General features: G+C 36.1%; 2 protein-coding genes across 5 annotated transcripts; both read left to right on the forward strand.

Moving 5' to 3' along the window:
- Window positions 1-4,803: 4,803 nt before the first annotated feature.
- On the forward strand, window positions 4,804-10,286 carry LOC127618855 (iodotyrosine deiodinase-like). Its single transcript, XM_052091511.1, has 5 exons — window positions 4,804-5,022; window positions 6,429-6,629; window positions 7,161-7,320; window positions 9,408-9,564; window positions 9,665-10,286. The coding sequence occupies exons 1-5, from the start codon at window positions 4,836-4,838 to the stop codon at window positions 9,845-9,847; spliced, it is 888 nt and encodes a 295-aa protein (XP_051947471.1). The 5' UTR covers window positions 4,804-4,835; the 3' UTR covers window positions 9,848-10,286.
- Window positions 10,287-10,696: 410 nt separating this feature from the next.
- Window positions 10,697-14,908, forward strand: LOC127618856 (suppressor of IKBKE 1-like). Of its 4 annotated transcripts, XM_052091514.1 has the most exons (7): window positions 10,698-10,863; window positions 11,162-11,222; window positions 11,418-11,629; window positions 12,412-12,517; window positions 12,607-12,749; window positions 13,058-13,171; window positions 14,118-14,908. In XM_052091514.1, the coding sequence occupies exons 3-7, from the start codon at window positions 11,471-11,473 to the stop codon at window positions 14,226-14,228; spliced, it is 633 nt and encodes a 210-aa protein (XP_051947474.1). In that variant the 5' UTR covers window positions 10,698-10,863; window positions 11,162-11,222; window positions 11,418-11,470; the 3' UTR covers window positions 14,229-14,908. The 4 variants fall into 4 exon arrangements, with proteins under 4 accessions (XP_051947473.1, XP_051947474.1, XP_051947472.1 ...); XM_052091513.1 differs by having other exon boundaries at window positions 10,697-11,222; window positions 11,413-11,629; XM_052091512.1 differs by having other exon boundaries at window positions 10,698-11,222.
- The last annotated feature ends 445 nt before the right edge of the window (window positions 14,909-15,353 follow it).

A 15,353-nucleotide genomic window follows, 5' to 3' on the forward strand; every position in this document is an offset into this window, starting at 1 on the left:
ATTTATATTGTTAAGCCGGTTCTCGCCTCCTCCTTGCCCATCTAAACCCCCCTACACTGGTGCCGAAACCTGGGAAGGAGGAGGGATGCCCGTCGTAGAGTCCTCGACACTGCCGTCCACCCAGGGGAGCGCCGCCACCATCCACCGGGGGACGGAGTAGCCCGACCGCCCGCACGCGGTGAACGGCCGTTGTCCGCGAGGGTGAGGGGTTGGGACTCTCCGACATGCCTGGAGCGATGGAGTCGCAGTTGGGTCGGAGGAGTGTCCCAGCGTGCCGCCAGAAAAGCGGAGGGGCATTCTGTCCGCTGGGGTTTGGAGGTTGACTCCGATCTGCCCGGGGAGGAGCGGCAGTGTGTTTCTCCTTGGGTTCAGTTTGGTTGAATATTTCCCTGCTAGAGTGATGCTGAGATCGGAAGGCATGAAATGGTTGTGATATGGAAGTGTGACGCTGAAATCAGTCTGGTCAAAAATTCATCTCACTTTTCAAACAGGACTGAATGTTAGACATGCTAATTAACCAGACTGAAATGTAATTATTTCAAATGAATTTCTGAGGTCAGCTAAACATCACAAGTGACTGTGTTCACGGCCAAGTTCAATTTAAATCAAAGCTACATTTAGTTAGAAATTAGGTAGTTTAAATATATATATATATAATGTGTAAAAATGTAGTCTCATATTATAATATATAATATCAGTAGTACTATAAGTCATGGGGACACAGACAGCACATAAATGGCACCGTTTCCTGAGAATGAATCATAAAATGTCATATCTTATTGTTAAGTAAGTGGTTTAATGTGTGTTTAATGGCACACACTGATCCGATTGGTTCATATGGGTCGTATATGCTGTCCAGGGTAAGTGTACTCACAGATGCTACTGTAAAGCAGATTAACAGCTCTGAAAAACAGACTATTTAACGTAAACAATGTGTGCCTCTGAATGTGCATTAGAGAGAGGGTATAATTCCAGACAGTGTCAAGACAGGGCATAACGCCATCTGTTTACATTATCATTTTAAGTCTGTGATAAAAACACTATGCAGTGATGCAAACGGGAATTTCAATAACAAAACAACAGCAACAACAACAACAAAATCTACAGAGTAACCACAAAATTACTTTTGCTATTTTTATATGCTATTGTTGCAATGATGGAACTGAGTTTATGTTAAATATTACAATGAGTTAAATGTGAATATATAATAATATTCTGCAGAGAGCGTGAGAAAGATTATTATGGTGGTAGCACAGTGGCTCTTAACTAGTTTGTTTCTGCTGAATAGCATCTGTGTGATGTACAGTGCTTCTAAACTCACCCATTAACAATGAAGTATGTCCTATTTGAGATAAGAACATCTAATAATTCCATCTCGTGTAATTTACTTTAAAGTATGTTGTTTATGCCCATTGGAATCTTGTGACTTTTTCAGCTGGGCAAAATCTCCAAATCTGATGTAAGGGATAGACTAGAGAGCAATGTAACGCTAATTTCATCATCAGCACAGTCTGCGCGGAAAGTCCGCGTGCGGCACAGATATTCTCGACACGTGTACAGTCTCATCCGTCCGCATCCTCCAGGCATGCGCGTGCCGGTGACCGTACTAAAAGAGTAACACAAAGCAGTCTTAGTGCGCATGCGTCAGACGCGTTCGTAATGGCGTGATCTAAGCTGGATCTTTGAAAACCGATCTTTGCTAGGGCATTTAAAGCCAAAGTATAATTTGATTGTCCGCTTTGCTGATCATGGCCCCTAAACACATCCTCCAGTTTTAGCAATAAATGCATTGAGTTAATCTGCGTTATTAATACAAATTGTATATCCTTTCTTATATGCTAAAATTAGAACTTTCTGACTCATGACTTATGAAAAAAATACATCAATTATGTAAAAAATATATTTATTTATATTGTTTTGATTAATGTATACATTTTTGATGGTTTATACATGTATTTTTTGACATTTCTGTTTTTCATTTTCCTTCTGTACTTTGTCTAACTTCCGTTTTACCACCATTTTCAGACTTTTCAGACGGCCCCTTACCACACGATCCACAGTATTAGCACGTTTTAACACAATGTGGGGACTTTTCAGACGGTCCCTTACCACACCATCCACAGTATTAGCCCGTTTTAACACAATGTTTGGACTTTTCAGACGGTCCCTTACCACACCATCCACAGTATTAGCACGTTTTAACACAATGTGTGGACTTTTCAGACGGTCCCTTACCACACCATCCACAGTATTAGCACGTTTTTACACAATGTGTGGACTTTTCAGACGGTCCCTTACCACACCATCCACAGTATTAGCACGCTTTTAAGCAGAATGTGTGGACTTTTCAGACGGTCCTTTACCACACCATCCACAGTATTAGCACGTTTTAGCAGAATGTGTGGACTTTTCAGACGGTCCCTTACCACACCATCCACAGTATTAGCACGTTTTAACCCAATGTGTGGACTTTTCAGACGGTCCCTTACCACACCATCCACAGTATTAGCACGTTTTAACAAAGTGTGTGGACTTTTCAGACGGTCCCTTACCACACCATCCACAGTATTAGCACGTTTTAACACAATGTTTGGACTTTTCAGACGGTCCCTTACCACACCATCCACAGTATTAGCACGTTTTAACACAATGTGTGGACTTTTCAGACGGTCCCTTACCACACCATCCACAGTATTAGCACGTTTTAACACAATGTGTGGACTTTTCAGACGGTCCCTTACCACACCATCCACAGTATTAGCACGTTTTAGCAGAATGTGTGGACTTTTCAGACGGTCCCTTACCACACCATCCACAGTATTAGCACGTTTTAGCAGAATGTGTGGACTTTTCAGACGGTCCCTTACCACACCATCCACAGTATTAGCACGTTTTAACACAATGTGTGGACTTTTCAGACGGTCCCTTACCACACCATCCACAGTATTAGCACGTTTTAACAAAGTGTGTGGACTTTTCAGACGGTCCCTTACCACACCATCCACAGTATTAGCACGTTTTAACACAATGTGTGGACTTTTCAGACGGTCCCTTACCACACCATCCACAGTATTAGCACGTTTTAGCAGAATGTGTGGACTTTTCAGACGGTCCCTTACCACACCATCCACAGTATTAGCACGTTTTAACACAATGTGTGGACTTTTCAGACGGTCCCTTACCACACCATCCACAGTATTAGCACGTTTTAGCAGAATGTGTGGACTTTTCAGACGGTCCCTTACCACACCATCCACAGTATTAGTACGTTTTAGCAGAATGTGTGGACTTTTCAGACGGTCCCTTACCACACCATCCACAGTATTAGCACGTTTTAGCAGAATGTGTGGACTTTTCAGACGGTCCCTTACCACACCATCCACAGTATTAGCACGTTTTAACACAATGTGTGGACTTTTCAGACGGTCCCTTACCACACCATCCACAGTATTAGCACGTTTTAACACAATGTGTGGACTTTTCAGACGGTCCCTTACCACACCATCCACAGTATTAGCACGTTTTAGCAGAATGTGTGGACTTTTCAGACGGTCCTTTACCACACCATCCACAGTATTAGCACGTTTTAGCAGAATGTGTGGACTTTTCAGACGGTCCCTTACCACACCATCCACAGTATTAGCACGTTTTAACACAATGTGTGGACTTTTCAGACGGTCCCTTACCACACCATCCACAGTATTAGCACGCTTTAACACAATGTGTGGACTTTTCAGACGGTCCCTTACCACACCATCCACAGTATTAGCACGCTTTAACACAATGTGTGGACTTTTCAGACGGTCCCTTACCACACCATCCACAGTATTAGCACGTTTTAACACAATGTGTGGACTTTTCAGACGGTCCCTTACCACACCATCCACAGTATTAGCACGCTTTAACACAATGTGTGGACTTTTCAGACGGTCCCTTACCACACCATCCACAGTATTAGCACGCTTTAGCAGAATGTGTGGACTTTTCAGACGGTCCCTTACCACACCATCCACAGTATTAGCACGTTTTAACACAATGTGTGGACTTTTCAGACGGTCCCTTACCACACCATCCACAGTATTAGCACGTTTTAGCAGAATGTGTGGACTTTTCAGACGGTCCCTTACCACACCATCCACAGTATTAGCACGTTTTAACACAATGTGTGGACTTTTCAGACGGTCCCTTACCACACCATCCACAGTATTAGCACGTTTTAGCACAATGTGTGGACTTTTCAGACGGTCCCTTACCACACCATCCACAGTATTAGCACGTTTTAACACAATGTGTGGACTTTTCAGACGGTCCCTTACCACACCATCCACAGTATTAGCACGTTTTAACAGAATGTGTGGACTTTTCAGACGGTCCCTTACCACACCATCCACATTATTAGCACGTTTTAGCAGAATGTGTGGACTTTTCAGACGGTCCCTTACCCACCGTAGGCAAATTTTCCAGCTTCATTATATTGGCGATCTGGACAATTTCATTGTGACGGCACTGTTACAAATCGCGTCCCGTATTGATGCAATGATTAAATACGGGACGGTCCCGTATTTTACTGGACGAGTGGCAACCCTAGTCAGATGAACGATCAAAAACAAGATAACAACTCATTTAATAGACTATACTTGTATGCCTCACGGCCTTGCTTGATTATTCATTAATTTCAGTCAAAAATGTAATGTAGTGCTACTCTGAATAATGTCGCGCGCGCGTGCGCGTGCGCGTGTGTGTGTGTGTATGTGTGTTTGAATATTAACAGGAGAAAGTGAGTCCAGCCTCTTTAACTGAACTTTGACTTGAATCAGACTACTTTCTCGTCTGTCATGGCGTTGTTTTCGTCTCTCACTCCGGTGTTCGTGGCGATTTTGTGTGTGATTATTGTGTTTCTCTTCAGAAACTCCTCTAGTCGAAAGATCAGATCAAAGGAGAAGACTTCTGCTGTGGGGAGAGTCAGACCATGGGTGGACGAAGATCTGCAGGATGACACAGAAATCAACAGTAAAGACAACGGTAATATACGCTCCCAAAATATACTCACATCAGTACTGAAAGAAACATTTACATTAAAGTGACTAAGACCACCATCCCTGTGATTACGCATTTTATTTCTTAAAGGAATATTCAACATCCCTCCTTTTAAAACATATGGGTTACAGTGAGACCCTTACAATGGAAGTCAATGGGGCCAATCCCTAAACGTTAAAATAAACGTGATAAAATAGCTTACTATCATTTTCTGTGTAAAGTTATAGCCAATTTTACAACTTCGTTGACATGATGTAATGCCATCAAACCCTAAAACCCTTAAATGACTGTAAAACGACGATTTAAACAACTTTACAGCTCAAATATTACATGAGTGTAACAGAATTAATGTATGTGATTTAATAAAAACAAAAGCTTCACATTTCTGCCTTTAAACCCTCAAATGGCCCCATTCACTTCCATTGTAAGTGCCTCACTGTAACTTTTATTTATACTGTGTGTGTGTGTGTGTGTGTGTGTGCGTGTATATGTATATATATATATATATATGTATATATAATTTAGTAATATTGTATTTAGAAATCATATTGGCCCCAAACATTAGGTATTACAGCAAAACACACACTGTAATAGGGGGTTCGGGGGGGCAGGACCCCCCCTATCTGAGGGTTGTCCCCCCCCCTAAAATATCATTAAAATATGTGTATTGTAAATAATATAATGATATATTCTTAAAATAATTGTTTAAGAAATAAAATGATACAAATGCAAACGGGGCAACAACAAAAAACCCCTTGGTGTCCCCTTCAAAAATTGCTCTTGAGAATTGTTATGTTTATTGTCCCCCCCAACATTTTGATGAAATTTTCGCCCCTGCACACACGTTATATATGTTCATTTTCATGTTATGGAGTTTATTTAAAAAAAAACCTCAGTACAAGAGGGTTTGTTTTGCATAGGAACCCATGCATAAAGGCCAACACAACACTTGTCTATTCCATTATAATGTGGAGATGCCTTTGACATTCAAGAGCCAAGCCAAGCGTAGTGATGCAGACCTTTTGAAGAGATATTCAAAAAGTAAAAGCGAACGTTTTTTTGGCCGAGGATAATCCTGTGACAAGAGGGTTTTGAAATGAACAGGTTTTAACTCTTGCTTCTGGTGTAGCAACACGCTGGGTTACTGTACACTGCTCATGTCATGTTTATTGTTTGCGTACATTTTTGTTTCATAATTGGATTTGCATAGATGATATGATTTTACCTTTATTATATGACATTCAAACGTGAGATTAAGAAAAAATAAAATAAAATAGAGAAACCGGAGAATTATAAGATTGTAATGTTCACCCCAAATCATTTCAAAGATGTCCGAAAGTGGATTTGTGCTTCTATTTAATGACACAGTTGAGTCTATTGTCTATTCACAGAGGATGAAGGCGATTGGCTTGACACCAGAGGGGAAGAGGAGTTACATCATGTGTCGTACAGCCCACTGCGATACGCTGCTGCTGAGATGCTGAAGCGCTCAGAAAAGTTCTACTCGCTCATGAATCTCAGGCGGTCCGTCCGGTTTATCAGTCCAGAACCAGTACCAAAAGAAGTGATAGACAATGTCATACGCACTGCAGGTAATGCAATCGCCACAATGCACCTGTTGCTTACTTTACCAGTTTTTGTGTGTGTTTTATTGGAAGACATGGTCTGATTTGGCAAAGGTTGCCCATTCCTATAGAGTACAACAGTGTACGTGCATTTTATTCAGCAGTCTTGGTTCCAGAAGTATTTCTCTTAGTAATATTCTCCATAGGGAACACATTTCTTTTTTATTCTTTTATAAGGAAATGTATTACTCATCATAAATAACTGATTCAAATAAAAAAATAACAGTAAATAAAAACAATTGATTTAAAGTCATGGATTGTAAGTATTAAAGATTTTAAGGTTATTGCAAAATATTCAGACGTATTCAAACATACAAGTAGTTTGAGTGTAGGGAGACCGACTTGAATCATTACATTTGCAATGGTAGATCTGTCTTGATAGTTTTGTATGTTATTGTTAAAAAGTGATTTCTCCAGAACCTGCTCTTGCAGCCCAAAAGAAGAAAAAACTCTTCTTTCGTCTCCATCACTCATTCAGTGTGTGTGTGTGTGTGTAAGGCACTGCACCGAGTGGTGCTCACACTGAGCCCTGGACGTTTGTGGTTGTGTCTGATGTGGATCTCAAACACAAGATCAGAGAGATTGTTGAGGAAGAGGAGGAGATCAACTACAAACAAAGAATGGGAGACAACTGGGTCCATGACCTGAAGAGACTTCGGTTAGCTATATATGTGTGTGTGTCTGTGTGTGTATGTGTGTGTGTGTGTGTATATGTGTGTGTGTTTGTGTGTGTGTTTGTCTGTGTGTGTGTGTTTGTCTGTGTGTGTGTGTGTGTGTGTGTGTGTGTCTGTGTATGTGTGTGTGTTTGTCTGTGTGTGTGTTTGTCTTTGTATGTGTGTGTGTGTTTGTCTGTGTGTGTGTGTCTGTGTATGTATGTGTGTGTGTGTTTGTCTGTGTGTATGTGTGCATGTGTGTTTGTCTGTGTATGTGTGTTTGTTTGTCTTTGTATGTGTGTGTGTGTGTGTGTGTGTCTTTGACTGTTTGTCTGTGTGTGTGTGTGTGTGTGTCTGTGTATGTGTGTGTGTTTGTCTGTGTGTGTGTGTGTATGTGTGTTTGTCTGTGTATGTGTGTGTTTGTCTTTGTATGTGTGTGCGCATGTGTGTGTGTGTGTTTGTCTGTGTGTGTGTGTTTGTCTGTGTATGTGTGCGTGTGTGTGTGTGTTTGTCTGTGCATGTGTGTGTGCGCGTGTGTGTTTGTGTGTGTGCGTGTGTGTGTATGTGTTTGTCGTGTGTGTGTGTGTGTTTGTCTGTGTATGTGTGTGTGTGTGCGTGTGTGTGTTTGTCTGTGCATGTGTGTGTGTGTTTGTATGTGTGTGTGTGTGTGTGTTTGTCTGTGTATGTGTGTGCGTGCGCGTGCGCGTGTGTGTTTGTGTGTGTGCGTGTGTGTGTATGTGTTTGTCTGTGTGTGTGTGTTTGTCTGTGCGTGTGTGTGTGTGTGTGTGTTTGTATGTGTGTGTGTGTGTTTGTCTGTGTATGTCATGTCTGTTATGATACTAGTTCCCTCTTGTGGTTAATTTCTAACATTTGTAATTATCAAGAGGCCACCAAATAATAATAATAATAATAATAATAATAATAATAATAATAATAATAAGATATGTATTGCTATTATTATTCCATATTATTTGCTATTATTATGTCATGCTACATAAAATATGTTATACTATTATTAATTTATAAATACTAATTGTATTGACTATTACAGATACATACAGTGCTTTGATTAATTCCTTATGGTTCATTTCTAAAATTGTATTTCTACCATGGCTATCTTTATTTCAAATAGTCAAGAAGCCACCTACCATACAATAATAATAATCTTCATCATCATCATCATCATCAGTATTATTTATTTTAAATATTAGGCTATTTACTGCTATTATTAAATAAAACAAGATAAAATATTGTATATATTGTTTATTAATTATGAATGTATAAATATAAATTTTATGAATTATTACAGATGCATGATAATGCTTTGAAAATCTCTTTTATAACTACCATTGTTTTTATTGTATATAATCAAAAGGCCACCTAATAATAATAATAATAATAATAATAATAATAATGTCTATTATTATTATATTATAATTATTATTCCATATTATGTGCTATTATTATTGTAACATAATACATAAAATATTTTATTAATTGTTAATTTATAAATATTAATTTGATTATTACATAATATTAATGCTCCATATTGTTTGTTTTTAACATTTTATTTAATTAGTCAAAAAGCCACCGACTACACAATAATTATGATAATGATGATAATAAACATTTATATTCTAAATATTTAGCTAATTACAGTTATTATTATTATTGTAGATAAAATATTTTATATTTTTAAATTAATTATTAATTGTATAAATATACATTTTATGAATGATACATAATAATAATGCTTTGATAAACTGCTTTATAACTACCATTTGATAAACAACTTTGATAAACTGTTATCTTATTTTTATTTCAAATAGTCAAGAGGCTACATAATAATAATAATTTATATATTTGTGATATATGGTTTTATTGTTATTATTATTATTTTTATTTTACATGCTATTACAGATACATATTAATGTTTTGATAAACTTCTTTAGCTATGGCACTGGTGCCCTCTTGTGGTTATTCTAACATTTTATTTCTATTATGGTTAACTCTATTTCAAATGGTTAAGACTTAAACATTATCTGAAGTGAAATAAGCATCACACTTCATAAAGAAGATTTCTGTTTTACAGGACTAATTGGGTGAAGGAGTATTTGGATATTGCTCCATATCTGATTTTAATATTTAAGCAGACATATGGAGTTCTGCCCAACGGCAAGAAAAAGACTCACTATTACAATGAAATCAGCGTGTCCATTTCCTGTGGCATTTTACTCGCTGCACTGCAGGTAAGACTTGCAAACCATTCAAAAAACACATTATTGTTACACCATATAGCACCATTGTTCTCTACATTGTTTACTTTTATTTGATTGTATTTAACCTTAGAATGTTGGTCTGGTTACCGTGACGACCACTCCACTGAACTGCGGCCCACAGCTCAGGTCCCTCCTCCAACGTCCAGCCAATGAGAAGCTTCTAATGTTACTTCCTGTTGGATATCCTGCGTCTGATGCCAAAGTGCCTGACCTCAAACGCAAGGATCTTAATGATATCATGGTGTCTATGTGACAATATTTCCAAGAATTAACCTCAACTTTACAAATGCAATGTCATAAAAAGTGCCAGTTGACTATGATTTTAATTCTGTGTTATGGAGTATTTTCAAATTGGACCAAATATTCCACCGTACTGCTTTTTATAATTTTGTATCTTTGACCATATAGTTGCTTAAAGGAACAGTAAAAGATTACAATGGCACATGCATACAGTATGTACAGGAAGATAGGGCCCATTACTCGCTGAGTATTACGTGTAACTATTGTTTTGATACGTCAAAATAAAAAGATATGGCCTATAATCTCTCAAAAAAGGCATAAATGGACTTCCTTGAATATTTCGCATGGCTCATTTTATTTAAATTAAAAAAAATATATTTACCATTAAATCTGCTTTGATCCATGCAAACCATTAAATTAATTACATGTCTGCATGTAATGTCATTTTTGTTTGTTTTATTCCCGATTACTTGCATAGACACTTAAATAATTGTTTATTAAATTATTAATTTGATCGTGCAAATACATATTTAAGACAAAACTCCACAAGGTCACATTTTATTGTACATCTGTTCTGATACAGCAATGCAATCTGTTGTTCTGTAGTTTAATTTCCAATGCAATATGTTGCTCACAAACAGATTTGCAAGTCGGATCACATTCATTTTACTCAGTCTCAATCAATCACTATATTGTTATAACTGAAACATTTTATACAATGTTGTGCTCAGTACATGGAGGAAAGTACAGAATATCTGTAGCTATCTTGATACAAAACTTATCTTTGTCCATTCCATTTATTAAAAAGCAGTATTTCATTAATTTATTATAGATTTTTTTTTCTTTTATCAACATATATTTTGTAGGTATGATCAGGGCCGTAGCTAGTGGGGTGAAAGCTGGGAATGATTCTAGGGGCCCAAAGGTCTAGGTGGGCCCACAACAAATTAAAAACTGTATTTTTTAATAGGTAAATGGCCCAGAGCAATATACAGTTTGGGGGCCCAGAAATCATTGCTATGGCCTTGGGTATGATGCACACACAGACACTTAAAACACCAACAGTTTTTATTTATTTTATTTTAATAGTACCAGAACAGTATTCGGTCATTAGTAATATAGGAAGTGTTTAATATTTATATATTTTTTATATTTATAGTATATAAGTATAATTTTAAATATGTACATTTAATGTGTACATATGACACACACATGACACGTAAAAAGTCATTAATAGTCCAAAACGGTATTAGTAGTATTTTATTTTACAGCATAACGAGCTTCGTAGATGACTTTTATTTTGAAATGTTTTTTCTGTACGTAATAGGAAACGTTCGAAGTTCGAACAGGATGACGTATTTACGATGACCAGAACAGGAAGTTCTCAGGTAGTTGTCAGTTAATCGACTTTGTTTTTTTATTTTATTTTTTAAAAATCCATTCTCTTAATAGACTTGCATATGTCTTAACCGATTAAAGTTTAGTAATGTATCCATTTGTAATATTTCTCAACATCGAGTGAACTGCATTGTAATGCATTAAGCTTTTTAAGGTCATTGGTGGTGTTGTCATTTGAAGTGCAGCTGGATTTGTGGAGGTGATCCACTCGTCCTCTTTATCAACTCAAGTCCCGGAGATGTCGTGCACGCTGGAGAAGGTTCTGGGCGACGCGCGAACGCTGCTGGATCGGCTAAAGGATCACGACACGGCCGCAGAGAGTCTCATCGAGCAGTCGAGCTCTCTCAGTCACAAGATCCACAGCATGAAGGAGGTCGCCAACACTCTCCCTGACAAGGCATGACATAAACTCTCACACTATACAGAACACATATGATGTAACTTTAAAAACACCCTCAGGGATTACTGTTTACTTGCATGTGCAAGTTACAGTAAATAAGCCATGCATTGGATATGCTTAGTGGTTAAAGATCTGAGCTGGTGACCAAGATTGAATTCATGAGGTGTGTGTGTGTGTGTGTGTGTGTGTGTGTGTGTGTGTGTGTGTGTGTGTGTGTGTGTGTGTGTGTGTGTGTGTGTGTGTGTGTGTGTGTGTGTGTGTGTGTGTGTGTGTGTGTGTGTGTGTGTGTGTGTGTGTGTGTGAGCGTGTATTTATCACTTTGTGGGGACCAAATGTCCCCATAAGGATAGTAAAACCCGAAATGTTTGACCTTGTGGGGACATTTTGTCGGTCCCCATGAGGAAAACAGCTTATAAATCATACTAAATGATGTTTTTTGAAAATGTAAAAATGCAGAAAGTTTTCTGTGAGGGTTAGGTTTAGGGGTAGGGTTAGGTTTAGGGGATAGAATATAAAGTTTGTACAGTATAAAAACCATTATGTCTATGGAAAGTCCCCATAAAACATGGAAACACAACTGTGTGTGTGTGTGTGTGTGTGTGTGTGTGTGTGTGTGTGCGCGCGCGCATTTTATACTTTAAGGCCAATAATATTGACCAATAGCGATCCAGTCACTGATGTATTGTGCGTGCGTTCCTATTAAAAGTTTTGCAAAATGAAGCATAACCAATACCTAACAAAACATCTCAAAATAAAGTTGAATTTTTTTCTGTCTTTAGTATATGGAGGAAAACACAGAGTATCAGGAGCTGTCCAGATACAAACCTCACGTCCTGCTGAACCAGGAGAACACCCAAATCAAAGAACTCCAGCAAGAGAACAGAGGCAAGACTTCAGATGTTCTTCAAAGTATCTCTCATTTTTCAAATGTAGTGAGGCTGGTAATGCCCATGTCAACTCTTTCCTTTTCACAGAGCTTTGGCTCTCTCTGGAGGAGCATCAGTATGCTTTAGAGTTGATCATGGGCAGATACAGGAAGCAGATGCTTCAGCTGATGATGGAAAAGAAGGAGCTGGATACTAAACCTGTACTCAGCCTTCACCAGGATCATGCTAAGGTGCCAAACCTTTTGTTATCTGTTAGTTAAATAATAATATTTAAAAATAAAATAATAACTTGCTTTGACACTGAAACTTATCTTCTCTCCAACCATTTTTCATGATCTTAATCAATTCCTGTCTCCAAAGTCCCAAAATAGTTTTTTCCTCATTGAATATCTTGTTTCACTGGGAAATATGTTGCATTATGGAAGTAAAATGCTGTTTCAACATCCAAGTTATGTTTTCTGTAAAATAATTGTGATAACATTTTTGGTGTCCAAACTACTTGAATACGAGACCTAAAATAAGCAATCTTTTTTTCTAGGAGGTCCAAAGCCAGTTGGAACGGATCTGTGAAATGGGTCAAGTTATGCGTCGAGCAGTACAGATGGATGACCAACATTACTGCTCTGTCAAAGAGAGACTAGCACAACTAGAGGTTATGACTGTTTATTTTACAATAAATTATACATAGTTTATTCTACATTTATTTATACAGTATATTTGTATTTATTTTGTGGATATTTTTATTTTTAATAATTTATTTACGTAATAGTCATTTGTTTATTTTAAATGATATTTATTTACTTTACAATTATTATCTTATAGTTTAAACGTATTCTACATTTATTTATACAGTATATTTGTATTTATTTATATGGATATTTTTATTAAAATTTTTTAATTATGTATATACCTTTTGTTCATTTATTTGATAAAGTATTATGTATTACTATTATACTATCATAAATATATATATATATATATATATATATATATATATATAGTTTATTCTACATTCATTTATACGGTATATTTGTATTTATTTATGTGGATATTTATATTTGTAATCATTTATTTAAAAAAAAATTTCAAACTATATATTTTCTTTTACATTTATTTATTTTTAATTATATGCATATTTTTTATTTAATTTTTAATTATATATTTAATTTAGTTGATCTATTTGTTTATTTCAAATGGTATTTATTCGGATATCAAATGGCATTTTTATTTATATATTTATATTATATTCATATAAATTATATTCACACATATATATATATTTATATATATATATATATTTATGTATATGGATTTTTTTTTAAATTTATTCATTTAGAGTTATTTGTTTATTTCAAATTATATATTTGTTCAACATTTGTTTATATGGATATTTGTCTTTTTTAAATTTATGTGTTTGTGTACTTAATTTATTGTGTATTTTTATGATTTATTCATTTATTGTCATAAAAGTAAATGAGCAAAAACAATAAAAATATTTTAGCATACAGTTTTCTGTACAAGTATCAATGAATACTTAACAAATATTTCATTTTTGCTGTAATTTATATTCAAACATAACTCTTTTTTTGTTGATGCAGATTGAAAACAAGGAGCTCAGGGATCTTCTTTCAATCAGTAGTAGCTTTGTGAGACCACAGAGAGACGAGACAACCCCACTAGAGATGACACCCAAGACCCTGGAGAAATAGAGACCCAATAGAGGAAATGCTCCTTTTTTTTTAAGCGCAGATGATATATTTGTGTGTCAGGAGAGCTGGTGTCAGCTGACAGTAAAGTCTGTATTGGGATTCTCTAGTTCTCTTTTGAACCTGTCCTGGCTGTTGTTTAGCTTCCTTCTGCCCAAAAAAATGCACTTTTGAATGTTTATTATATAGATATCAAAAAGTTTTTGTTCAGGAAAGACGCATCACCTCCTCTCCAGTTTTTAAAAATAATAAAAAATAGACATTCAGGAACGATTAGGCAAAAGTGCATCATAGATCAATTCTGCCTCCATTTCTATTGACAATTTCATTTGTAGCCTTGTCTTGAGCAGGTTTGTAGTTTTGTGAGGTTGCACAATTAAACTGACAGCTGTCTAATGTGTTAAGTCAATTCTGTACATGTGAAAACAGATTATCAACAGATCCAACTAACCTCAGTATAAAATAGTATTGTAGTATTGTTTTACTAGTGTTGCATCGTTCAAATATTTGATGTAATCATGTATCATGGATTTATAATCAGACTTCTCTTTAGATTGCCTCAATGTTTGCCAGTCTTTTTTTATTGTAAATTGTTGTACTTTCATCTCAGGAAAGCAATCACACGCACCACAGTTGTTATTTTGTAACAGTAAATATGTACTGTGAAATAAAACAGAAACATTCAAGTTCAGAGGTGATGAGTTTTATGTTTATAAGTGGTTGACATTTAGTATAATATTAAAAATGTGCATCATTTTCTGGGGAAATCTACATTAGTGAGCACATTACATAGTTGTATTTCACATACTCAAAGTATATTATTGATTTTATGATATTGATATTTTTACATCCTAATTGTAGTGTTTTTTTGGTTAATGTCTTAAACTAGAAACTTATAAATTGTGTATATATATATATTCTATATAAATTTGACTTTAATGTCAATGAATGGAACCTTATTTTAATGCATTAGGTGTCATGAACTAACTGAACAATATGTTTTTTTACAGCATTAATTAATCTTTGTTAATGTTAGTTAATAAATTATTTTAAATTATAGTTCATGTTAGTTCATAGTGCAGACATACAACTTTTGATTAAAAAAAAAAGTATTACTATATGTTTAAA

Source organism: Xyrauchen texanus, chromosome 25 (genome assembly GCF_025860055.1).
Source record: "Xyrauchen texanus isolate HMW12.3.18 chromosome 25, RBS_HiC_50CHRs, whole genome shotgun sequence".
NCBI lineage: Eukaryota > Metazoa > Chordata > Actinopteri > Cypriniformes > Catostomidae > Xyrauchen > Xyrauchen texanus.